This window comes from Alligator mississippiensis, chromosome 1 (genome assembly GCF_030867095.1).
Source record: "Alligator mississippiensis isolate rAllMis1 chromosome 1, rAllMis1, whole genome shotgun sequence".
In the NCBI taxonomy this organism is placed as follows: Eukaryota; Metazoa; Chordata; order Crocodylia; family Alligatoridae; genus Alligator; species Alligator mississippiensis.
This window is the reverse complement of record NC_081824.1, coordinates 425205244-425230336: the sequence shown is the minus strand read 5'-3', so window position 1 is coordinate 425230336 and position 25093 is coordinate 425205244. Positions and strand designations below refer to the sequence as shown.

The 25093-nt window shown below is 41.5% G+C and overlaps 1 protein-coding gene across 8 annotated transcripts in view; it reads left to right on the top strand.

Annotated features, from left to right (window-relative positions):
- Positions 1-25093, top strand: part of RXFP2 (relaxin family peptide receptor 2) — a 58600-nt gene that overhangs the window by 16648 nt on the left and 16859 nt on the right. The window contains exons 1-13 of one of the 8 annotated variants that reach the window (XM_019498315.2): positions 4291-4520; positions 4946-5053; positions 5161-5238; positions 7444-7549; positions 9126-9197; positions 12116-12187; positions 12726-12797; positions 13126-13197; positions 14802-14873; positions 17276-17347; positions 20394-20465; positions 21980-22051; positions 22139-22210. In XM_019498315.2, the coding sequence (XP_019353860.1) occupies positions 5032-5053; positions 5161-5238; positions 7444-7549; positions 9126-9197; positions 12116-12187; positions 12726-12797; positions 13126-13197; positions 14802-14873; positions 17276-17347; positions 20394-20465; positions 21980-22051; positions 22139-22210 (854 nt within the window). In that variant the 5' untranslated portion in view covers positions 4291-4520; positions 4946-5031. Of the gene's footprint in view, positions 1-4286; positions 4521-4945; positions 5054-5160; positions 5239-7443; positions 7550-9125; positions 9198-12115; positions 12188-12725; positions 12798-13125; positions 13198-14801; positions 14874-17275; positions 17348-20393; positions 20466-21979; positions 22052-22138; positions 22211-25093 lie in introns of those variants that run through there. The other 7 variants (XM_059718357.1, XM_059718406.1, XM_059718287.1 and 4 more) reach the window with 7 other exon arrangements.

The window sequence follows — 25093 nt, the reverse complement described above, 5'->3', positions numbered from 1 at the left end:
CATAAGAACATTCAAGCCTAGCCCGGGGATTACTCCATCCCTCAGCAGTGCCAAATGCCACTCCTGCAGTCAGGCCTCCCCTCTCTTCCATGACAGAACTCCTTCCTCCTGGGCTGCTGGCTTGGAACTGACTCTGGCCCCAGCCCCAGGGTTTATAAGGGAGCCAGGTCCTGCCCCTTCTGGTCAGCTGACCTTCCCTGGTTGCCCCAGCAACCTACAGCTGGGCTCCTTATTCCCTACTAAGGAGGAAGCCCTAGCAGTTTCCCCTCTTTGGGAGCAGGGCACCTCAGTGCTCTGTGACAACCCCAGCTGGTTTTGGCTCAGCAGTGCAGGCAGATAGCATATGTGGAATCATCTGCCAGCTCAAAATGATCCCAGGCCACACTACCCATTCACTTCTGGGGTGCGGGTGCATGTGCAGAAGCTGCCTTTTCCACTTCCTCAGCAGGCAGAGGCACAACAACAGGAGAAGCAGACTTAGCTGAGCCACTTGCCTTCACAACCTCTACCTCAAGCTCCTCTGAAGTGCCTTCTGAGGAAGAAGACCTGGCTCTGGGGGAAACTTGAGAGGTTTGGAGCACAAATTCAGATGATTCCCTCTCCTTCCCAGAATTTCCCTTGCTATGGTACTCAGATCCAGATCCAGCTCTTCCTCTGACACTGGAAGGCTCAGGACAGGAAGTGAAATGGGGGTGGAGAAGACTGTCATGCTTTTGCTGCTTGTTGTTGTGGTGGGGGGGGGGGGGGTTATGGCTGGTGCTACTGGAGGGGATGCAGACTCAGGCAGTGGCACTGCTCCCCTCTCCTTACTGCCAGTAGAACCAGAAGCCTCATGCCTGCTAGTTGTAGGAAAGAGGCTGCATCTCAGTTTGGGGGGGGGGGGGGACTTACATTTCTCCCTCTACCCCCTCTTCCCTCCCCCCACCAAAGGCTTGCCAGTTGCCTTTCCAGCATGCTTCGTAGTGTGTTTGGTATGCTGTAAAATCTGTGTGTTCTTCGGTAATGTAATATATATTTATGTAACATATGTAGATAATTGTATGTATGTATTTATGTAATAAATACAATATATAAATGTAGACAAGGTTTCTTGGGTGAATTTGATATCTTTTATTAGACCAACCCAAATGGTTGGAGAATAGTTATTAAGCAAGCTTTCGGGTTCAAAAACCCTTCGTCAGGCTAAGGAAGCTTCAGCAGTTGGTGTGTGCTCTTCCTGGATGGAATGAAAAGTAAAGAAGCCAGGGGCTGGGCTGGGCTGGGGAGTCAGTTGCCAGGCAGATTGTAATGTATCAAAAATCCAGTGTCTATGTTTAGTCCCTGATCTCTAGTATCCAGCAGGTTGATGAAATGGAGCTCATAGGCTCGTCTCTGGGAAGTGTTGTGTAAGTTTCCCTTGAGGATCAGGACTGAGAGATTGGAGAGAGAGTGGCCCTCCTGTGAGAAATGTGCCCCCACCGGTAATTGAGTGTTTCTGTCTTTGATGGATTTCTGGTGTGCATTCATTCTGGTACGCAGTTGTTGTCTGGTCTCTCCTATATATATATATATACATATATATATATATATATATATGTATGTATGTGTTCCTGTATAAATTCTATATTATAATATGCAATATATGCTCTGCTTTCCTGCACACTGAATGGAATGCACACTGTGAGAGAAAGTAGAGATTTTTTTTCTGGGGAAAAATAATCAAAATAGACTAACAAAAACAAAAAGAGGATTTTGGGGGAGGATTACATTGAAAGGAAAGGAATGAAGGGTATTAGGAAAGGAAAAGGTATTGGAGAATTCCACTTACTAGTAACAGGCTAGCAAATAGGAAGTGATAGCCTTTCTCTGGTGCTGCTGAGCTGCTGGAAGACACGGCTCAGTAAGCTGACCCCAAGGCACATAGAAAGTTCAGTTCAAAAAATGCATTTTATGCTGTTTTCCGTCCCTCCCCCAGAGCACTGGGATTGGAAGGGACCTCAGGGGAGGATCACAGTCACTGGCCAGCTACACATGTCAATATCAGAGCAGTCTGTTTCCCCTCCCTCTCCTCAGTTTCTCTTTAGCTGCAAGCAAACCTGGCTTCAAAACTTGAAACATTTTGAAACGTTTTAAGTGCCCTTGTTTCATTTCAAAGCTGTTTTTGAAGCCTTTTGTTTCATTTCAGTTTCACTGTTTCGAGCTCGAAACAAGTCAAAACAGCATTGAAATGAAACACCCATTTAAATTTCGCACAGCCCTATTGGCCAGCATGTCCCCTCTCCCCAGCCCTGCTCTGAAGTGGCTGGCTGTCAGTAGCAATGGGGCAGGGTGAGAGAGCAGAGGCCCCTGCTGCTTGGACCTGGCCCAAGACCCAGACCCTCAGACCTAAGCCAACACAGCTAAAGGAGGCACATGTGGTAGGGGCCTCCATTCCAGCCCCCAGCCATTGCTTGGCCCAGCTGAGATCCAGTGCCACGTCTCCTACCTGCACCTGGAAAGGTGGGCCAGGCAGCAGGGGTTGGTGGGTAGAGTAGCAGAGGCCCCCATCACAGCCCCCTAGACTCAAGCCAGCACAGTTGGAGGGGCTGCATCAGGGGCATCTGCTCCCCTGTCCCGCACACTGCCCCGCCTGGCTGACAGGGATTTAGGTACCCTGGGGATAGAGGCTTTGTTGCCATGGTTCTGTGACAGCCCTGGGGTAGGCCTGGCTAGGCACTTGGCTGGAGCAGCCGAGCATGAGCTGAGTTCCAGCGCATCTCCAGCATGCCTTCATGCAAGGGGGAGGGAGGAGTGGGGGGCCACAAAGGCACCTGGGATGCAGGTAAACTTCAACCTAACTTTAGTCACTAGGGAATCTGGTACAGAAGTTCAATAGACTGGTCTTACCTAAATCACTTAAGTCTAATATCACATCAGTCCAGATCGATCTTAGACCAGGTTCCACCAATTTTTAACAATCTGTGTACACAGAACTTGTGTTTGGTTACAAATATAGACCAGTTTCCAAGTACTTACCAGTTTGTGTGTAATGTTTGTATCTGGCTGTAGTTTTACTAAACCAGAGACAGAGACTCCACAAGCAATAGTATTTAGTAAAAAGAGAGAGTTACTTGTCCACAACAAACATTACTCTTTGAAAAATGAAACATGGTCATTGATTCACAACAACAATTCTGATATAGCATGTACAGAATATAAATGTTTCCATTAAAATAGCAAAGCCATAGATCATGGTGAAAAGCATTAGATTCATCTGATAAATACATTTTCAAATTTGACTGTCTGTAGTTAAGTAACTAAAATAATCTTTCACATTTTATGGAAGACATACACCAATGAGAGAGAGGCCGGGTGAAAGCAATGAGAATGATAGTGAAAGTGACTTAGGACAGAAGGTTAAAAGAAGTGGGTTTTATAAATTTAACACAAGGAAACTGAGGGGGAACATCGCAGGTTGTTATAAAAGGGATTGTTCATTTTTTTCATAGACATTAGAGGCTGAAAGGGACCTCATGAGATCATTGGGTCCAGCCCTGCCACCACAGGTAGGAAGTCAGCTGGGATCAAGTGACCCCAGCAAGAAATAAATCCAGCTGTTTTTTGAAGGAGAAAATGTCTTCTGAGTGAGGGATAAAAAGAAATTAGCTTAATTTTCTGCAAAGAAAATTTAGATTGGACATAGGGGCAATGTTCTAAGTATTAGAAACTTTTAGGGTAGTGAAACAGAAACAGCATAGTCAAGTAGGTTGTGGAATCTCCTTCATTGGGGTTTTTTTTTTAGAACTCATAATTTACACTTCTGTTGGAGCTGGTCTATGTATTCTTAGTTCTGACCTAGTGCAGAGGATTGTACTAGATGTCATTTTGGGCTAGGGACAGAAGTTACACATAAACTGGTTTAAGTGACCAGAAACTGGTTTAAACCTGTAATAGAACAGAAGTTCAGTCTAAATAAATCAGTTTCAAAATGGCTGAAATTGGTTTAAGATAAACTGGTTGAATGTAGTATCAGACTTAAATGATTTAGGTCAAACCGGTTTATGAAACTTATGTCCCAGACCCCAACCTGGTTCAAGTTAAATCAGAGTCCACACAGGATCCCAGGATGCTTTTCATCTCTGAGCTAGGCTATGCTGTCTGCTTCAGACAGCAGAGCTGACCCCATCCCTCTGCTCCCTAGCTGGAGCAGTGAGGGCTGGTTCACTGGCCTCACTGGCTGGCTCACTGACCCTCCCTGACAAAACCCAGCTGTGGTGTAGGGTGAGGGAGGGGGGTTAAATTCTCCTTCCCTTGAGAGCAGAAGTGTCCTGCCCTGCCTGCTTAGTGCTGGCTGTGACTGTAGACTACAAATCCCAGAAACACCTGAAAGCAGGAAGAGGAAGTGATGAGCAACCCTGTAGAGTCATGCTGTTATGATTGTGTACTGCAAATCCCAGAGACCTTGGGGGCAGCAGGAAGAGGAAGCAAACACAGCCCATGTAGCTACGTGCCAGAGAGCTGTGCTCTAGCACCACCCTGGCTTCTGCCTTGAGCCAGTACAGGTATGTGGCTGAATTTCCGGAATCGCAAGTGAATGTCTGTTCATTTGCTTATTGGTTCAATCTTTGCAGTTTAGACTAACCTGCAAAGACTGAATCAATTCAGCCTCAGGCTTTGTGACTGTCTGTACTTAGCCCAGAGGTTGCTTCTAGCCCTACATACCTGTGATAAAGTAGCAATTTGATTTTCAGAGGTGAAAAGCAGTCACAATTCCCCATGCAATAAATTCTGGATCCTCTCCAAAAATCTAAAAAATTGAGCTTAAGCAGAAACTTTAAAAGAATTAAGGTAATAGTTAAGAAATAAATAAGGTATGGGAGATCAGACAAAAATATATGTTTATGTATAGGCATGAGAGCTGGCTTGGTTAAAAAAGTTAAGGATTGAATTATATAGTGGATGGTTAAGTCAAAACATTCCCTTCCAGTTGAAAAAGCTCACTGCTTGAAGAAATACAACAGTTAAAAGTTCCTCTGTGAATTGCTGACCAAACAGCAGCACACACCAACACAAATGTATGCTTACACCCACCAAGGTGACTTCCATTTTTAAATCTTTGTATTTCTCTTTCCCACTTCATCACTTTCACTGCTTGATACACTATCGACAGGGCAGCTGACAAATTTTAATATTGTTTTATAGGTGACAATAGTGGATGGGCAAATATATTTGACATGGTCCATGGAAAGCCTAATTATCTGGACTTATCAGAAGAGTGCTGTAAGTGATACTGGATGAAAAAATCAATACACTGATGTGTTTTAATTTGATTACCATGATGACTTAATACTGAGGAGATTGCAGTGCTTTTGTTTATGGTCTTAATCTACCTGGCATTTCTAAATTCCTTCATTAATGAGAGTCTTTACCTTAATTAAGAGATACCTAGTAGAATAAACCAGCTCAGCTCCCAATTGTGTTATCTAGGGTACAGAAATTGTTAGCATGTATAAAAGAAAAAAGTCGAAGGGCAGACTTTGGACTGTGGAAAGTGGTCACTTGTGCCATGCTGCTGTTTTTATTAGCATGTGTAGAGAACTGTCATTTCATTTTGCAGAGGATTTGAGGATTTCAAATTGTGTTTCCATTTTGATTTGGACTAAAAACTAAACATTTCTAACACCCTGGGAAACAGAATAAAAACACTGTTCTGAAAAATGGGAATAGTTCACTTTTATCATTTCAAAATAAAATTTTCCCTGTGTGGTAATGAGGAATACGGAATCCATAAGTCCCAGTTGAGTCAGCTGCCTTGAAACTTGGAAACTGGCATTCCCAGGGCTTTCAAAGTCTCAGCAGCTGGTAAGCTCTCCACACAGATTACCTAAAAGCCCAGAGCCTGGCTCTCCACAAGCCCAGCAGACAGACTGTCAGCAAGCTGGGCAGGTGGGTGAGCTGTCAGGAAACCAGGTGCCTTTGTTCAAATTGAAACATTTCTGTGAAACATTTGCAATTCAGAGATTCCATATTCACTGATGAGGAAACTGTGCCAGCAGAGAGTTTCTAAGAAGCTCTACCTTTTACATGTACCATGAAAAGACATACATAGTTATTACTCTTAGGTTCCCATCCCAGCAGTTGTTGATATCACATAAAAGTACAGGTGTGGTTTAACTTGTATTTCTATCTTCTAGAGTTTGGTATCAGTATTTTAAAAATTAATAATCCCTTGAGATGTTGAATCATGTTACTGTTCAGAGAAATAAATAGCCAGATCCCTGTTATCACTCTAGATGTTCAGGTAAAGGCATGACAGGATCTGATGCACGATCTACACAATCACACCTCCTGGCATGCCACATATGCATGGCAGGAGGCATGATTGTGGAATCCAGCATCAGATCCTAACACACCTTATTGCTGGTGTAGGGGGAGCCTGGGATTGCCATACTAGGCTCCTCCTGCACCAGCAAGTAGTAAGCTTCTGCAGCTGAGAGTCCTGCAGCTGTGGCAACACCCCATGTATTGCCATGATTGGGAGCCCAAGCCACGGCAGTGCCTCGCAGTGTAGTTATTTTAAATGTGTAGCCAATCTAAATTAATTGCGCAATTAACCAGTTAATGATGTAATACATGTAATGTGTAGTGGAGGCTGAAGCAAAGTAATGTACCAGCTTGTTACTGAAGTGTAGGAATAGTTGGAGAGAGAGTATTTGGAGGTGCTTCTTCTGGAAGCCTTCTGAATTAAAATCCAGATGCAAAGCAAAGTTTTCCAGAAAACAGGATGCATCTACACATGCACATTTACTGCTCAGTAGCCTAAATTACTACACAGTAACTGAAAATTACTGTGCAGTCCGGGTATGTGTCTACATGTCCATGCTTGTACTGTGCAGTAACTATGGTGACTTATGTTGATTTGGGCGTAAATTTGAAACCTGCATGATGAAGGTATCAAATTTACACCTGATTAGTCACTGTGCAGTAATGCACATGTAGACACCTTACTGTAACACTGTGTGTGCACTGACTAACTTTAGTCCCAAGTCAGACCACACATGGCATTAATGCCTGCATGTGTAGATGCTGGCCTATTTTCACTTAATGTGCAGTAATTTACATTAGTAACTTACTGTGCAATAAATTTAATGCAATGTAAATGCACGTGTAGATGTGCTTACAGAGTAGGAGCCTAAAACTGCCATTCTGGGATAGAGCAGTGATCGGCTACTCCAGTATCCTGCCTCTGAATCCTGCATTCAGTGTCAGTTGCCTTGCAGGAAGGTGCAAGAAACACAAATGCACGTTTGTGGAATAACTTGCCCACAAGGGAATCTTTTTTCTTCCTACCCCTTCTGTTTAGAAGCTGGCTTTTGCCCTGTAGCATTGGTATTCTTAAAAGGAAACCAAAATTAGGCATTAAAAATAACACTGTCATCCATATATTCAATAATCATATATAAAATCACTACTTATTTTTTCTAGGTCTCCACCAGTACCCAGAAAGTTGTGACTGCATAGAAACTGAATTAGAATGTGTAGATGTTAATTTAAAATCTGTTCCACTTGTTTCAAGCAATGTCACCCTACTGTAAGTAGTTCTGAATATTGTACCATTATAAACACAGCTCTGCCTTCTGCTTGCTCACTGGAATAAAGGTGCTGTAGAAACAATGAGATGGTTAACTATAACCTACATATGTAGAATATGGGCAAATCTACTGTCCCATCATGTGAAAATGATATCTTACTCTTTTGTATCCCTACTTCTTTCCTTCACAACAGAAGAATTGGTCATTGGTATGAAACAAGTTAATTCCCTTGAACTAATCTATTTGTTATGGTTTCCCTAAAGATGGACCTGACCTACAATGGCATTTTGAACTCTACAAGTTTAAGTGAGCTTGGGGTGTAGGGTTTGATTGGGTCTGTTATAGAAATGACCTAGTTGTGAAATTCAGGCTTGAGTTAAGCTTCAGTACAACCACCCATAGAGTTCTAGGGTGTCTAAAGCTCAGGTCCTAATTATTTTGGCCACTGGGTAGCATTATATTGAGAAGGAATGAGGGTCTGTGGTGTCAAGAGCCAGCCACAGGTCAGGACACCTGTCTGCCATGAGCCCCAGTAGATCTCACTGCACTCTGGTCTGAAAATGCCTTCTTATCCCAACCTGTTTCCATTCTCTTAATCACATCCCCATAATATTGTGCCTTGTTCCCTGCTTCAGTCCACAAACTAACAGATTATAAATGGCTCAGCAGCAGAACCTGGTGCCAAAGAGGCACTAACATGAGGCCTAGAGTGGCTTGACAAGGAACTGGTAGATGAGAGCAGTACCACCAACTTCTCTTATGCTGTTATTGTAAATCTTTGAGGCCATGACTGCATGTATTCATACTGTGTCCTGTGCCATGGAGTCCTCATCTATTACTAGATCTCCTACGAGCTACCTTGGTACAAAAAAAGAAATAACAGCATGGTTCTGGGGTGCAGGTCCTGGTCAACTCCTTACTGTTCTCTACCCAAATCCCTTGTGTGATTTCCATTGGGCAATCACTTCTTTCTTCAGGTTTTATGCAGTCATATTGTATACTATTAATGGCACCAAATTTTACTCGAAAGATAGTGACATATTAGGGGTGGATGAAGCGATCTTAAAGTTTCGTTTATTTTGTACCAGTCTAAGCTATGAATCACTGTGGATTTTTCAAATACTACAGAAATATCATATGTAGAATTATGAATGTTTGTGTTAAAAAGGAAAGAGTAGGAACTTTGTTTCTTTTTCACTACTAGGAAGCTGTTTTATTATTCAGATTATAGCATAAGTTTTTCACTCTTTGTCTACAACATGGTAATTATCAATGGCCTTTCTAAACATAGCTTGTGGTTTAATTAACCTATACCATGTTCTCAATTACATTCACAGAAAATAATTAATTCAGTAATTAGGGCATCTAAATTTACAGTACTTGCAACATAAGCAAAATTTGTCTTAACTATGATAGAAAGTTGGAATGATATCCAGTGAGTTGAGCAAAAGTGTTTCCCTAGTTTATCAGTGAGGCACTTGATCAGTTGTACTAATGATAAACTCTAGATTATGACTGCAAAATCAACAAGTAATTAAGACCTTAATGTGAACTTTCACACATGAATTATTTTAGGTCTCTTAAACACAACCAGATCCATGCTCTTCCAGATGAAGTTTTCAGCAGATATACAGAAGTGAAGAAAATGTAAGTGTCCTCTCAACAGTCTACAAATTCTAAGTGATTATTGTATTATAGGGAATGTACTAAATTCAGTACTGAATTACTTAATCTGCTGTTGCCTTTTTAATGACGTAAAATGGCATTTACTTTTGGAATTCAAATCTTAATTATGAGGGCTTCTCATTCTAGCAGTAAGCATGCAGACACAATGCAGTTTTGTAAGCAGCACACAAATATATGGTCTGCTCTCAAAGAATGTATAAAAACAGAGAAAATACTAGGGTGGAATACAAGATACTGCCACTGTGTTTTAAAAGACTCAACACTATAAAGCCAGGAATGTAAAATATACTCTGTGCAGAGGGACAAATTATGGTTTTAGCAGCAGTTTGTGGGGCAGATTTACAATGCTATGTTTTTGTTAGGGGTGAGTGAAGTGGGCCCTATTCAATTTGGATTTGGATTCAGCCCAAATCAAGGACAGTGATTTGATTCATTGATTCAGATCACTGTCCCTGATTCGATTCGGCCGAATCCAGATCTGAAGATTTGATGCTGATTCAAAGAATCAGCGATTCAGACATAAACACAGCTTGAAATGTTTTTTCTACATACCTCTAGGTAGCAGGCAGCTCATGAACACTGCAATGCTGGGGCGCATGGAGTGTCCCACAGAAGCACAGCGGGCTCCCCAGCACACTTTGCAGCAGACCCAGAAGTGGACCAGAAGCACTTCTGGTCCACTTCCTGGTCTGCCGGGGAGCACGCTGCCCCCACCCCCCATACCCCTGGCTCAGCGACTGGGTCGGGGGGGGGGAAGGGGGGATACCCGGGGTCCCACTGCAGCCAATTGCAGAGCCAGGGGGGTACCAGGGGCCCCCAGCACACTCCCCAGCAGACCCATAAGTGGACTGGAAGTACTTCTGGTCCACTTCCAGGTTCGCCTCCAAGCATGTAGGGGGCCCCACTGTGCTCCTGTGGGACACTCCATGCACCATAGCATCACAGCAATCATGAGCTGTGCTGGTACCTCAAGGTATGCAGAAAAAAATGTTAAAGCTTTGTCTATATCTGAATCTGTGAATCTTTCCGAATTGATTTGGAGGGTTCTGATTTGATTTGGAGAGATTAAAATGGCCTCTGATTCAATTTGGATTTAGCGATTCAGCCACCAAATTGAGCTGAATCTCCACCGAATCGAATCAAGGACTGAAGCTTTGCACAACTGTAGTTTTTGTACCCTTGATAAAAGAGCAAAAGCCACATTCATCAGTTCTGCTGACATTGGTAGAGGCACCCCTGATCTACTAATAGCCATAAGAAGTTTGCAGAAAGGTAAACCAGAGAACCTAGGTTTTATGTAGTCACTTTCTATTAAAGTTATTGTTTTAGTCTTTATCATTGAGTGGAAGAAAATATGATGCAGGTTTCTGAATACCCTATCCGACATGTTTTTTCAGTTAGTTAGAAAATCTGTAATTTTCCTGTGCTGTTAACTGGCCTTCCATGGGCTGAGGGTAAGCTTTTTGAGCAGGTGCTGCCTTCTTCAATATTGGTATTGTCTGTAGCAGAATAAAGCCATGAGGCTGTTTGGGTCTATGGGCCCTATTGCAAAAAAAAATCTATTTGAAAAATAAAGCAACCAATGACGTTTTCCTGGAATTTGTCTTATATAGCTTTAACTCTGGCTTTCTTCGGGTTACCATAGAAACCAGTTTGCTATTCCTAGAATAAAGTAGAGCATAGACCTCAATATAAATTACATCGTCTGGTATAATGCACTGCCAGCAAATAGAATTCCCTTCAGGCTCTGCTGATAATTCATGTCAAATATCGCTCTGTCATAACCCCTCGTAAGGTTAAAATATAATTAACAGCTACTAGGTACATATAATCCTGGGTTTCCTATATCAGTTAAGAGTAACAGCTGAAAAATCTGGTCTTCATATGCCAGATATAAAATAAATCCTTACAAATCTTCTCAGTACACACTATTTGTGTTAATCCATTGATTCTTATTTGATGGTATGCATTTAACAAGTAGTTCCTTGTGACAGCCCAAACTGCTGTCCATCCAAAACTGATTAGGAGCTTTGAGGAACTGCAGTCATTTGAAAGGATCACATGATTTGAAGGAGCATAGAACTAAAACTAATTTTATTTAAACATGCCATAGAATTCATCTCCCTTCAATGCATTACTCAGCATAGAGTGGGATATATGTTAACATTAATTATTAAGCATAGCTGAAATTCAGAATGATGTAAGTTTAGGTAGAGATCTGGTAGGTCTAATTTTACATCCCCGGCCTACATCCAGTGGCCCTGCCCTCTGTGGGCATGGTGGATTTGTTCCTTAAAGTGACAGCATCTCCTACTGACTGGATGCATCTATATGTATGATTAATGAAAAACAATAAACTCTAAAGCAGTTTGAGCCACAGTAAACTACTCCTGGGTACAGCATCTACATGTGTGCCCAGGACAGCACCAATTGGAGCCCGGGTGGAGCAAACCCCCAATCAGTATCTATACATCCATTTTAGTGCAGTGATTTACTCTGCCATAAAATAGTACTGCCCCCAACAGTACTATATTACGGTGGAGTTAATTAGTTTACTTCACCCTAATACCAATGCACATGCAGACAGTGACACTTTATTGCAGAACTAATTGGACTACTCTGCAGTAAAGTGCACATGTAGATGCACCCCTGAGATGCAAAATACTCTGCATGACACTAAAAAAAGTTGCATTCTGATGGGAAATATTTAACTAAATTCCAGTGTAATGCAATCATATTAATTAGCATTTTCCTTGGTATTATGGGGTTAATTTAGTTCAACGTCCTTAAATAGCAGAGGGTATACATGTGAGATTATGAATTCTAAAAAATTTCTGACATAAAACCACTTCAGCTTTTTTTTACCCTGTCTACACTAGATTTCTGCAACATAATTGCATTCAGACAATATCAAGAAAAGCATTTTTTGGATTATACAAACTTCAGAAATTGTGAGTAGTTGATTATTATATTTTACCTTCTGATATATCTGACTGCCTAATATTATCAATACAAGTTCTTAATTTATAAACTATATAATATTTCAGCTTCATGTGTCTTTTAAGAATCAGTCAAGAGTCTGCAGTGTAGTGGGCTAAGTGACATGAGCCAGGATCACAGCAAACATAGTTTATTTTATCTGAATTATATAGGTGTTCCACTGCCATACAGTGTAAGATTGATACGTAAAGCACATTTTCTAAAGCCATATGGTGTTAAATATGTAGTAAAATGAGAGGAAAAAAATTAAATCAAATTGCATTTTGTATGAGACAGCCCTTGTGCGAGAAAAATGATCACTATCATCCAGGATTTTAAAGTACAAAGTTGGTTGCTGCATTCATTTTATTTCTATGACAGTTGTCAAATCAGTATTTAATTGCTAAAATCATTCTTTTTTTTGGCAGGGAGTGGGAGAGGACAGGACATAATTAAACTAGATCCAAGCATAGGCATTTTAATCCCAGTATTATGTTCCTTCTTTCACAGATATCTCAGTCATAATTGCATCACCAGTCTGAAACCTGGGATATTCAGAGACCTACACAAATTGAAATGGCTGTGAGTATCCTTTTCTTTTTACTTTTAAAAGCATTGCCATTCATAGATTTAAAATGATAAAAATATATCATTCACATTATATTTGTAATTTGCTTTCTGCAAAAAATTATGATTAAGGCATTCTCATTCAGGATAGCAGATTTCTGAAATTTCTTACTATTATACCATAGTCTGAATATTAGTTATCATAGGTATCTAATTCTATTCACTTTGAAACCTCAGTAAGAAACAAACGGCCCAGCTTCTTTGTAGATTAGTTTTCCAAATCAGTTTTTCATTGTTTCTACAAGTATCATGCTGGTAATAATTAATCTTTCTGTCTTGCTAGAATTCTAGATGATAACCCAATAGTGAAAATTTCACAAAAACTATTTACTGGTCTAAAGTCCTTGTTTTTTCTGTAAGTACTAATCTTGAACATTTCTCATACCTTTGTTCTTCTGTGTCTATAAAACTGCTAACAAATATAAGCCATAGTACACATTCTTTCTTTCAATAAGATTTGAAAACATTTTCCTCATGAGTGAATCATACCTTTCAACTGTTTGTACTTACATAGTCTGAATTCAAATTTCCCTCAGTCTTCAAGATAAAGTATTGTCCATGCAATGCCTATAAATATCATGCTGCTAGTGAGGGCTGATTGATATCCTTAAAATCATCAATCTCTTTAAACTCGTAATTCCCTTCTCACAAGACACACAGAAAAGTCTTTTTAAACTGAAATCTCTTGGATACATTTAGGTAGTGGTCCTTCTAAGCTGTGTGGCATGCACGGCTGTGCAGGTGCACCTGGCAGCATGGCATAAATGCACCTGTGCAGCCATGCACACCGCACAGCTTAGAGGGAATGCAGCACATAGGAAACTCCTGTCCTATTTAATTCCAAAAGGAAGTACTAAATGAGGGTGCAGTAACAAAGGTGCTGTAGAGACACATGTAGTTGGGCCCAGTGATAAGTGCACTAGAAAAACTTTTTTATAAGACGTGCTCAGAATTCCTTCCAAACATGAACTCACAATTGGCACCTTACATAAACAATAAATTATACTATTCCTCTTCTACAGATAATCTAAAAGACTTCTTAAGTCTACAGTGGGCGTGTCTACACATTCATTAATGAGCTTTTGGTAATACACACTATAATTAGTACCTCCATTGTAAGGTACTAGAAAAGGTCACATGGGGTTTTTTTGCCGTATAAATGCACATTAAAACAGGCTAATTCACATTCAAGCGCATGTGTAGACGTGACCAGTGAATCATGAGTTCCTGATCCCAGTGGCATGCATGGACTATTAGACTTCTTTCTTAGAAATTGAAATTACAGCTACCTTAATGATAGCTGGGAAACTCAATGAACCTGAGTTTTGGTAATGGGATACAGAAGCTTGCACTACTAGATAGATGATTGCAATTCAGGCCACAAGAGTAGAGATGGAAAAGTATTGCTCTTTAATTTGTGTTTAATCATTTATAGTAAATTATTTGGTTGTCTCAACGAGCTTCGTAGTAGGCAATGGTTTAGATTAGCTACCCCTGTTGGCATTAATTGTCCCCTATGCCACCAGTTTCTCCAGAAAAACCAAAAAATGAATGGACAAACAATTGAACAACCCTTTAACCTTTGAACTGGACCCTCCAGAAAAAAATTGAGAAACACTGAAAGAATGGTATAGAAAATGTTTACTACCACTAGACTTTTTTTAATGGATAAAAATTATCCAATATTGTTATTATGGCATATTTCACAAGCATTGCACTTATTTACTGTTTATTAAGAAAATACTTTTAATATATTGGTTAGAACGTAATGGGTCAACATGGATTTTTACAAAATCTGGATAGAATTTCTCAGTTTTTAGACAGTGTAACTAATCTAATGTTATGGATTCATCATCAGATTTCATATCTTTTCTTCATGCTTTTCATATTTTTTTATTATTATTGTTTTAAAATATAATGCTAAATTTCCTTTTATAACAGTGTCTTCCTTTTATGAAGGTCTATGATAAACAACTCACTTGTGACCCTTCCAGGGAAAATATGCACTCAAATGCCTCTTATTAACTGGATGTAAGTACATTATGCAAAAGGTCCATTTGGTTTATTATTTAAAGGGTAAACTTTTCAAAAAACATTCAACACTGACTTAATTGTTCTGCCATTAATATTAATGGCCCACACTGAGCACTGTCAAAAATCCCACCCTGAAATATTCACTTAAGGTTGTTCAAAAAAAGTCAGTAACTAGTAGGGCTGTGCAAAGCTTTGGTCCTTGATTCAATTCGGTGGAGATTCAGCCCAATTTGGTGGCTGAATCTCTAAATCTGAACTGAATCAGAGGCCCCTTTAATCTCTCCAAATCAAATCAGAACCCTCCGAATCGATTCAGAGAGATTCGGAAAGATTCGGAGATTCAGACATAGACACAGCTTTAAAAGTTTTTTTCTACATACCTTGAGGTACCAGTGCAGCTCATGATCGCTGCAATGCTGGGACACGTGGAGCATCTCACAGGAGCATGGGGGGGCCCATCATGTGCTTGGCGTTGAACCTGAAAGTGGACTGGAAATACTTCTAGTCCACTTACGGGTCTGCCAGGGAGTGCTATGGGGCCCCCCTGGCACCCTCTTGGCTCGGCAGTTGGCTTCAGGGGGACCCCAGATGCCCCCCTGACCCAGGAGGCACCAGTTGCTGAGCCAGGGGGACACATGGGGGGCCCCCAGTGTGCTCCCTGGCAGACCCGGAAGTGGACCAGAAGTGCTTCTGGTCCACTTCTGGGTCTGCTGGGGAGCCCCCCATGCTTCTGTGGGACACTCCATGCACCCCAGCATCTCAGTGTTCATGAGCCGCCTGCTACCTAGAGGTATGTAGAAAAAACATTTCAAGCTGTGTCTATGTCTGAATTGCTGATTCTTTGAATCAGCATCAAATCTTCAGATTTGCATTCGGCTGAATTAAATCAGGGACAGTGATCTGAATCAACGAATCAAATCACTGTCCCTGATTTGAGCCAAATCGAATAGGGCCCACTTTGCACACCCCTAGTAACTAGTCCTCTATGGAGATAACAGAATAACCCAAATGTGGAGTTTTTAGGTCAAAGCATTTTGAAAGGCTTCCAAACCGAGCATTAGGAAACTTGCTGAAATAGAACTGTCATATGTGTCAAACAATCATCAGACAAATGCCTCACTTAATTTTCCCCAAACTTAAATAGATTTAATTGCCCCTTCTACTGACACCTGTGTCAATCTGCTCAGTGGCAGCAAAAATTTGGAGCCTTGCAATTCGTTTTCTTGCTGGAAGAAAATCAATGGTGCTGAATCTGGATATATGTAAAGTCAGCGGTACTCGAATTATAGCCTGCAGGCCTGATCCAACTCACAAATCCAAGTCATCCAGCCTATGGGGCTCCTCATGGATCCAGTAATTTGGCAGTGGGGGAACAGTGGCAGCCTTACCTTCCATGCCTCCTTTAATTGTCCTGCTGCAGCAATTAACACTGTCACCACTCCCCTGCCACCAAATATCTGGACCTGTGGGAAGCTCCATGGGATGGATGTCAGGGCCCCACATGCCAGTGCATGAGGATGTTCTGCAGCTGGACCAAGCATAAGAGTTCTGACCTGCACCATAGTCCCAGGCCCAACTCTTAGGGTCATCCACGAGCTCCATCCAGCATGTAAGGCTGGCCTCAGTGCCAACACTACATGCCAAACCAGCCTATGGCCTGGCTACACTTCACTCATCTCATCTGGCCCATGTGGCTGAAAGATTGAGCACCACTGTGCAAAGTGGAAATTGCTATATAGAATTATAGACACTTAAACATAAGTGTCTTGGAATGCAGGGAGTTGCAATCAGCACATGGAGGCAATCGCCTCTTCTTGTAATCTTCACCTATGCAGCAATGCTGAGTTTTCAGTAAGCTACCCTACACTAAGAATTTCTAAGTACTGAAAGTAAAGTCAAGAGTAAAATCTGCTGTTTTTGGAACCCTTTCTCCAAGGACCCTTATATAACAAACTTGTAACAATATGGCATTTTTCTTAGCTTCTTAAAATGTGTTTTCATGCTACAAAAAAGAATTTGTAAAACTGTGTGTAACAGCTCCATTTGGTGATCCATGGCATAATAAATACAAAGATTTCAGCACATGGAGAACTCATGAGAAATTTCAGGCATATTGATTTGGTCTTAAAAAAATTAGAGAAGACAGAATGCTAGAATAACAGAAAGCAAGTCACAACCAAGAAATGAGGTAGAGTTTTTTTATTTGGCATTTGTGTTCATGCTCTAGAACAGTCTATTGAATCAGGGATGATTTGGCAAGATCTCTAATAAAAGAAAAGTCAAAAGGACAAAACTGGCAACAGCCAACAACAAAGTTTGAACCTTGAGCTCACTGCTATGAAAATGTTCATATAACTTTTTCATGAAAAATAACTCAAAATTTGCCTGTTTTTCTTTAGGGATTTTGAAGGTAATCACATTAAAGCCTTAACTAATGCCACCTTTCTGGAATGTAATGCACTCACGGTGCTGTAAGTAAATAAACATTGTACTAAATTACAGCAGTGATGAAACCTCAGAATATTTTTAATCATATTCATCGACATAGTATTTATTTCCTTTGATATAGCTGAGCCAGGATGCTTGTGTTTATGGTGTTGAACCCCAAATATGTACTATATAGCCTCCAGGAAGTAGTCTTTCTATCATTTGTTCAATAAACAAGTTACGAATTGGGCCCCTTTGGTGTTTCTGATTTATGATCAGCTCACAAGTACTAGAAAACGGCTTTATATTCTCACTGTCAAACAGAGACAGAGCTGAATTTGAAGGAATGTATTCAGCTGCACTGCAGTCTAGAATGGGAGTTATGGCTATACAGCAGTAGTTTTCACTTGATCAGTAACAAGATTCTTCACTCTGTTTCTCCAGATATGGAAAGCAGCATCTGAATGAGGCTAAGATTCAACAGAAGCAATTTCTGCAGGGCAAGAGATAAGAAAAGCTCCTGCAAGTTATATGCACAGCATTTTTCCACATGGGAAATGGATGCTTCTAGAGTAGGACTGTGCAAAATTCAATAGGAGCTACAGAGTAAATATCTGATGTTAGACTCTGAGCACAATAAGATTTCTATCAAGGGAGAGAATCAGGCAGACTTTAATCAGTCAGATTTTTTTATTTCCTTCAGGGAGAGCTTTGCTTGATAGGAGATGCATCTACATGTGTAGTTAATGTGCCTTAAGGTTAGGCAGCAAAATAAGGTGCAGAAAACTGCACCCAGGAATGTGTCTACACATGTGCCCGGGTTGGAAGCAAATTTGCTCCCAACAGAAGCAGTTAAGTCCATGGCTGCTCCTGCCCCCCTGCCCTACTCTGCCCCCTTGCAGAAGCCAGGGGATTTCAAGCTCCCATAGTGCCAGCCCTTGGCTGGGCTGGGCTCCAAGGAGCAACGGGGTGCTGTCCTGGAGCAGGGGACAGCTCCCAGCTGAGTGGAGCTTGGGATCACAGCCCCGTTTGGCAATGCTGGCTTGGGGCAATACCCCCGTGGCCAAGTGGCAGCAGTGTCCTGAGTTCTCCCCTCACTTTGCTTACTGAGTTTACTGAAGGGGCAGGGAAGTTCTCTGTCCCTGGTCCTGGTACTGCTCATCTCTCAGCTCCCCCAGGAGTCAGGGGCTGAGCAGCACCAGGATGTGGAAGCTCTGTCCCTGCAGTACTGGCCTGGGGACAGAGAGCATGCCCATCTTCTCAGCTTTGCTGCTGCTCACACAAAACTTGCCCCAATCATCTCCCACTTCCTGCCTGTGCCAGGGGAGAGCCAGGAGCTGGGCAGTGCTGGGACTGGGGCAAGATGCACTGAGGTGGGGAGTAAGCAGTACTGGGACCTGGGGGTTCTGTGAGGGCAGTAGGGGGGCATAAGCAGTGTCAGGACAAGGGGGAGACATCCTCCAGTCCCATCACTGCTTCCACCCCAGCATCTCCTCCCAGTCTCACCACTACTTACCTCCAGTACTACTCAGCTCCTGGCTCCCCACCAGGCATGGGTAGGAAGTGGGAGCTAACTGGGGCATGTGTTGTGTGGGCAGCAGCAGAGCTAAGGGGATGGGGAAGCTGTGCATCTCCAGCCCAATGTTGCAGGGACAGAGAACTCTTCCATCCTTTCAGCAATCAAAGTGAAGGGAGAGCTCTGGGCACTGCTGCCACTCAGCCACGGGGCATTGCCCTAAGCCAGTCATGTAGTGCCGGGCTATGATCCCGTTAATGATTTTGTTAATGGGCAGAACAAAATAGGATGCAATTCAACAAAGATAAATGTAAGGTACTCCACCTAGGAAGGAGAAATCCCCAGCACACCTACAGGTTGGGAGATGACCTCCTCAGCAGCTGAGCAGCTGAGAGGGATTTTGGAGTCATAGCTGACTCCAAGATGAACATGAGCTGGCAGTGTAACAAGGCCATCAACAAAGCCAATTGCACCTTGTCATGTATTAGCAGATGCATGACCAACAGATTGAGGGAGGTGATGCTCCCCCTCTATTAGGCATTGGTCAGGCCGCAGTTGGAGTACTGTGTCCAGTTTTGGGCTCCACACTTCAAGAGGGACATGGAGAATTTGGAGAGGGTTCAGAGGAGGGCCACTCACATGATTAGTGGCCTCCGTGAAAGACCCTGCAAGGGGAGGTTGAGGCATCTGGATCTCTTCAGCCTTTACAAAAGATGGCTGAGGGATGACTTTGTAGCCGCCTATAAGTTTATCAGGGGAGGACAGCAAGGAATTGAGGATGAGCTGTTTACCAGAGCACCCCAAAGAGTAACTAAGAATAATGGGTGCAAACTAGTGGAGAGTAGATTTAGGTTAAACATTAGGAAGAAATTTTTTACAGTAAGGGTGGCCAGGGTCTGGAAGAGGCTTCCAAGAGAGGTGGTACTATCACTTAACTTGGAGGTCTTCAAGAGGAGGCTTGACAATCACCTGGCTGGGGTCATCTGACCTCGGTCTTCTTTCCTGGCAGGGGCAGGGGGTCAGACACGATGATCCATTGGGTCCCTTCCAACTCTATGATCAATGAATCTATGAATCCCGAGCTCCATACCAGAGACATGGACAGCTCACCTGCCCTCCCCTTCCCCCACCCCCCAACTCCTTGTGGCCCCCTGCTGCCTAGGCTGACTGGGAGTAAATTGCAGATTGCTTCCCGTCAGCATCTACACGTGCACTACTGCACAATAGCGAATGTGTGGTTAATCTAATACCTGTATTTCTTGGTAGTAGCAAACTGTGCATTAGCCTAATTTACTGCTGAGTAAGTCCTGCACATGTGTAGATGGTAATGCTTTACTGTACTTCAGATTAGTCTAATGTGCAGCAAAACATCTCATGTAGATGCATCCTAAATCTCTCAGGATTTAGCCCAACAAGATTTCTTTTGAGAGGCATATGAAAATGTAATATGTAATAGTATGTTAAAATTACCCTCCATTCTATACAACTTCCAATAAAAGTAGAAAAATTATAAAACTAGAAGCAATTGCACTGAAACACTTAACCATCTCATTCATATCCTTTTATTGTCACAGGTGTCTTCGTGGAAATCAAATTCATTTTGTGCCTGAAAAGACATTTTCTTCCTTAAAACATTTGGGAGAACTGTAAGTTTTTAAAATCTCTTCTCTGAGTTGTAGTATGCCGTTACATTTTAATAAACTGTGAATGTACATAACTGAGAAGTACATTAAGAAGCAGCACATTCTTTGTGAACACCAATGCAGTTGAAGAACCAACTGCACTCCTAGCACTGTCTTGAATACTAAAAAGGGGCTCAATCATTACATTAGTTAGTGCTACAGGTTCCAGGAGAAGTATACACATGATCGGAGAGTGCAGAAACCTAAAAAGGGAAGGGCAAATAATAAAATCATTAGTGATTAGAAAGAGGGAATGAGTAGTAAGTGTATCTGACTGTCATTAGCAGCTAAGGAGAAAGGAATAGATACATTTTTTAACTGTTAGGGGAGCTGGAGTACCAGACAACTGAAAACTTCTGGGAGATGAGCAGAATATTCAGTAATATGATTCTGTATTAAGTTATTTCGCTTGACATATTTTTCAGTTTTGGTATTCATAATGTTAATTTGCATGGATCTTCCTAATGCTTTTTTTTAATTAGTGTAAAGAGTAAAAGTTGCTGGTTAATACAACAGAGGAGTGATTTGTGTTTAGTTATCACAAAACTTAAGGGAATGCATTTAATTAAGTCAGTGTTCCTAAAAAGAAGTGAAGTTGTGGGGAAAAAAAGATTGTATGTGCTGGATGAAAACAGATCATTTTTTAAAGTGAAAAATGTGGAAGTTTAATGTAAAGTGTAAATGCTCGTATTTTTTAATATAAATATAAACACATTCTAAAATGTAAGCATTATCATGAATTAAGTGACAAGATAGAAGGGATCCTGTTCATCTAAAAATGCAGAAAATCTGTTTCTTCAATATAAAATGTGCCACTGAATGAACTGCTATCTACTGAAATGGAGGAGCATAGAATCATAGAAAATTAGGGTTGGAAGGTACCTCAGGAGGTCATCTAATCCAACCCTGTGCTCAAAGCAAGCACAGCCCCTAGATCTTCCCAGCCAAGGCTTTGTCTATCTGGGTCTTAAAAACCTCCGATGATGGAAATTCCACAGCCTCTCTGGGTAACCTCTTCCAGTGTTTTACTACCATCCAAGTGAGAAAATTATTCCTAATATCTAACCTAAACTTTCCTTGCTGCAACTTGAGACCGTTGCTCCTTATTGTCATCTGGCACTACTGAGAACAGTCTAGCTCCATTCTCTTTCAAACCTCCCTTCAGGTAGTTGAAGGGTACTATTAAATCCCCTCTGTCTTCTCTTTTCTAGGCTAAATAAAACCAGTTCCCTCAGTCTTTTCTCATAAATCATGTTCCCCAGCCTCTTCACCATTTTTGTTGCCCTCCACTAGACTCTCTCCAATTTGTCCATATCCTTTCTGTAGTGGGTGTCTCAAAACTGAACACAGTACTCCAGATATGACCGCACCAGTGTTGAATAGAGTGGAATAATCACTTCCCTTTACCTGCTGGCAACACACCTACCAGAACACTGGTTATAATTCTAAGTAGTTTTGGTTTTTTTTTTCTCTCTCAGGGATCTGTCTAAGAACATAATTACTGAATTACCACATTATATCTTTAAAGACCTGAAATATTTACAAAAACTGTAAGTCACAGATCCATTTTAATCTATTGTAATTTAACCTCATTTTTTTCTTAATTTTTAATGAGAAATAATTTCTTTGTCTTTTAGTAATTTGTCTTTCAATTCACTTTCTCACCTCTATGAGGATCAGTTTGAGAGTCTTCAACAACTTCAGTCTTTGTAAGTGAGATGTTGAAATACTAACGCAATACACTGAGTGATATGCTTTTATGCCAGGACAAGTATTAATTAACAGGCTCTTTAAGATAACGGTCAACATTGTATGAGGTGCTGAATGCCCTTAACTCTCAGTGAAGAAGTCTTTGAGACATTGGAGGCAGCAGTGACCTCAAACATAGCATTGTCCTGCCTCCTGAATTGAAAGCAATATAGCTCATTCACAAAGTGCTTCAGATTAACTAATTAGCATGGGAATAGAGTAATTGGCACTGTCAATCAGAAGAGCTAATTAACTCACCTGCAGTGCAGCACAAATGAGATGATAACTCAGCGCAGACAAAGCAGCATGACATTTTTGTATCACTCTTGTGTAAATCTTTCTTTCAAATGTTTCATGGGTGCTGTGATTTAAATAGACTTGGTTTGTCTGAACCCATATTTTATAAAATAGGGGCTTCCTAGAAAGTTTTAATTCAGAAATTTTGTTTCCCCAAAAAACTTTTTCCCAAAGACTGCTCTTGGAAACCCAGGTCTGGTTTTGGGGTTCATGAACTGGGACTCATGTTCACACCAAAATGGAATCTTCCAGCTTCATTGTGTTCAAGGAAGAAATTCAAGAGTATAGGACAATTTTTGAATAACTCATATCCTATACATTGATATGTTATGTGGGTTTTACCAATAATTTGTAGAAATGGAAAGCAAAATGTTACACTTACATTTTGAGTTTCAATCTCTTCTGATTTTGTTGATGATGAAGAAAACCTCATTCTTGTAACTGAATGTTCAAAACACCTGGCTGAGTTAAAGAGGAAATTATTTAGGCTAGGGAAAGACATTACACACAAACTGGTTTAAGTGATCATAAACTGGTTTAAACCTGCAACAGAACAGATGTTCAGTGCATATAAACCAGGTTGAAAATGGCTCAAACTGGTTTGAGATACACCTGGTTGAATGTAGAATCAGACTTAACTGATTTCACTCAAATCGGTTTATGCAATATCTGTCCCAGACCTCTTGCTGGTTTAAGTTAAATCAGAGTCCCCCAGTATCCTGGTATGCTCTCTGGGCTGGGTGGGGCTCTCTGCTCCACAGCAGGGCTGGCCCCTCCCCTCTGCTCCCTGGCTGGAGCTCAGCACAGACTTGCAGGCACAGCAGGGTCTGCTGGCTTCCCTGTGCTCCTCTCTCCCTCCCCTCTCACCACTTGCTGCTTAAGCAGAGATTGCTTCCTCCTCTCTGCCACAACAGGGACTGTAGCCAGCATGTGGTATGCTAGCTAATGCTGAGAGGTGTTTCTGTGTGTCTCTTTCTTCCATTTCACTGGGATAGGTAGACAGAAAAGTGACCAGTTAGGGCTTTTGGAGTTAATCAACAGGTCAGCTGGTAAACTGTTTATGAAGTTTGAAGTAATGTAGAGAGAGGCTATTGTTTTGCTAATTGGGTGATAAAGACCCCCCCCCCTTTATCAGCTCCCCCCCACCCCACCCCAGCTAGCTTGCTCACCTGTCAGTTTACAGACAGTATGTTGAAGCAGGGAGGGAGATTGAAAAGCTCTGTATCATCAACAGACGCACTGCAAACACACCCTTGCCTCAAAGTGCTAGCCTGGGACTAGGGGCTGGTAACACTCTTGCCCCTTCAGAGGCGGGAAAAGCCTGGGACCGTGCAGGCAGACTTCCCTAATGAGAAAGTTCTGCTAGGGACTGGCAATGCCCCCCTCAGCTCAGCTCCCTGCAGAAGGGAAGGGATGGCTGCTCTAGCCCCCCCTCCCAGCTTCTATCTTGAGCCACTACAGGCATATGCCTGAATTTCCTCAGTTCAGAGAGAATGTCTATCTAGTTTCAAACCAGTTCAGCCTAGTCAGGTTAGACTAGCCTGCAAAGATTGAATCAATTCAGGCTCAGGATGTCTGTCTCTAGCCCTAAGGTTCAGATCATTCAAGGTCAGAGATGTTACTAGTCACAAACCATTCTTCATAGTTACTCCGTGCATCATCCGTTAAAACCATTCCCGTACCTTGCCTGACTGTGAAAAACATTCATGTTTCAAAGATTCAGAGCCTTCATTGTGCGGTCACATGTATCAGGAAGCCAGAATATGGTATCTCTACTAGAACGGTTTTGATTTTGGATTATTTTAATTAAATCCCAGCCCTTTGTTTTATGTTTATTCGGAGAACAATTGTAGCAAGTCATTCCTTTTAATTTTCCAGACCTGTAAGAGACAAAGTGCACCTTGTAGCAGTTTAAAAATATAGGGTATTTTTACACATTGAGGGGTGCTTTAATTAAAATTTAATTACTGGCAGAATATATGTGGCAGAATATATGTAGATAGCTTGATTTTCCAGTATCCTGGTTAGACAGCCTAGGCTTTCAGATGTGTCAAGAAATCTTTTCTTTATTTGCTCTGCTGTGAGATGTACTTTTGTGGATTCTGCTACTATTACATTTTTTATCAAAACTAAAGAGTTTTAAGGTACTCAACCCCAGTACTGGTTTTGCTGGATTGTCTATTACATAGAAATCCAGATTTTGACGTACCTGTATTTCATAGCCCATTTCCCTACTCTGTGGGGTGGATGCCCTCTGCAACTTTTTAGTCTCACTGATACAGGCAATGTTAGTGCTGAGGTGTGGGCTAAATTTTTCCTAAATTCTGTATTGGGGATGCAGTTTACATGTACCCTGGTGTCCATTCTGAAGTGTATGGCTATTTTTTTTAACCTTTTAGGCAATAGGCCTCAGCCCTCTTGACTTCCTTATTCTTTACTATAGCATAAAAGAATGCTATGTCATTGCTGCCAGATGGTTTCATTGATGTTCTCCTGTTGTATACTTTATAAGACCTGTATTTTTCTGTTTCCTAGGACTCATGCTC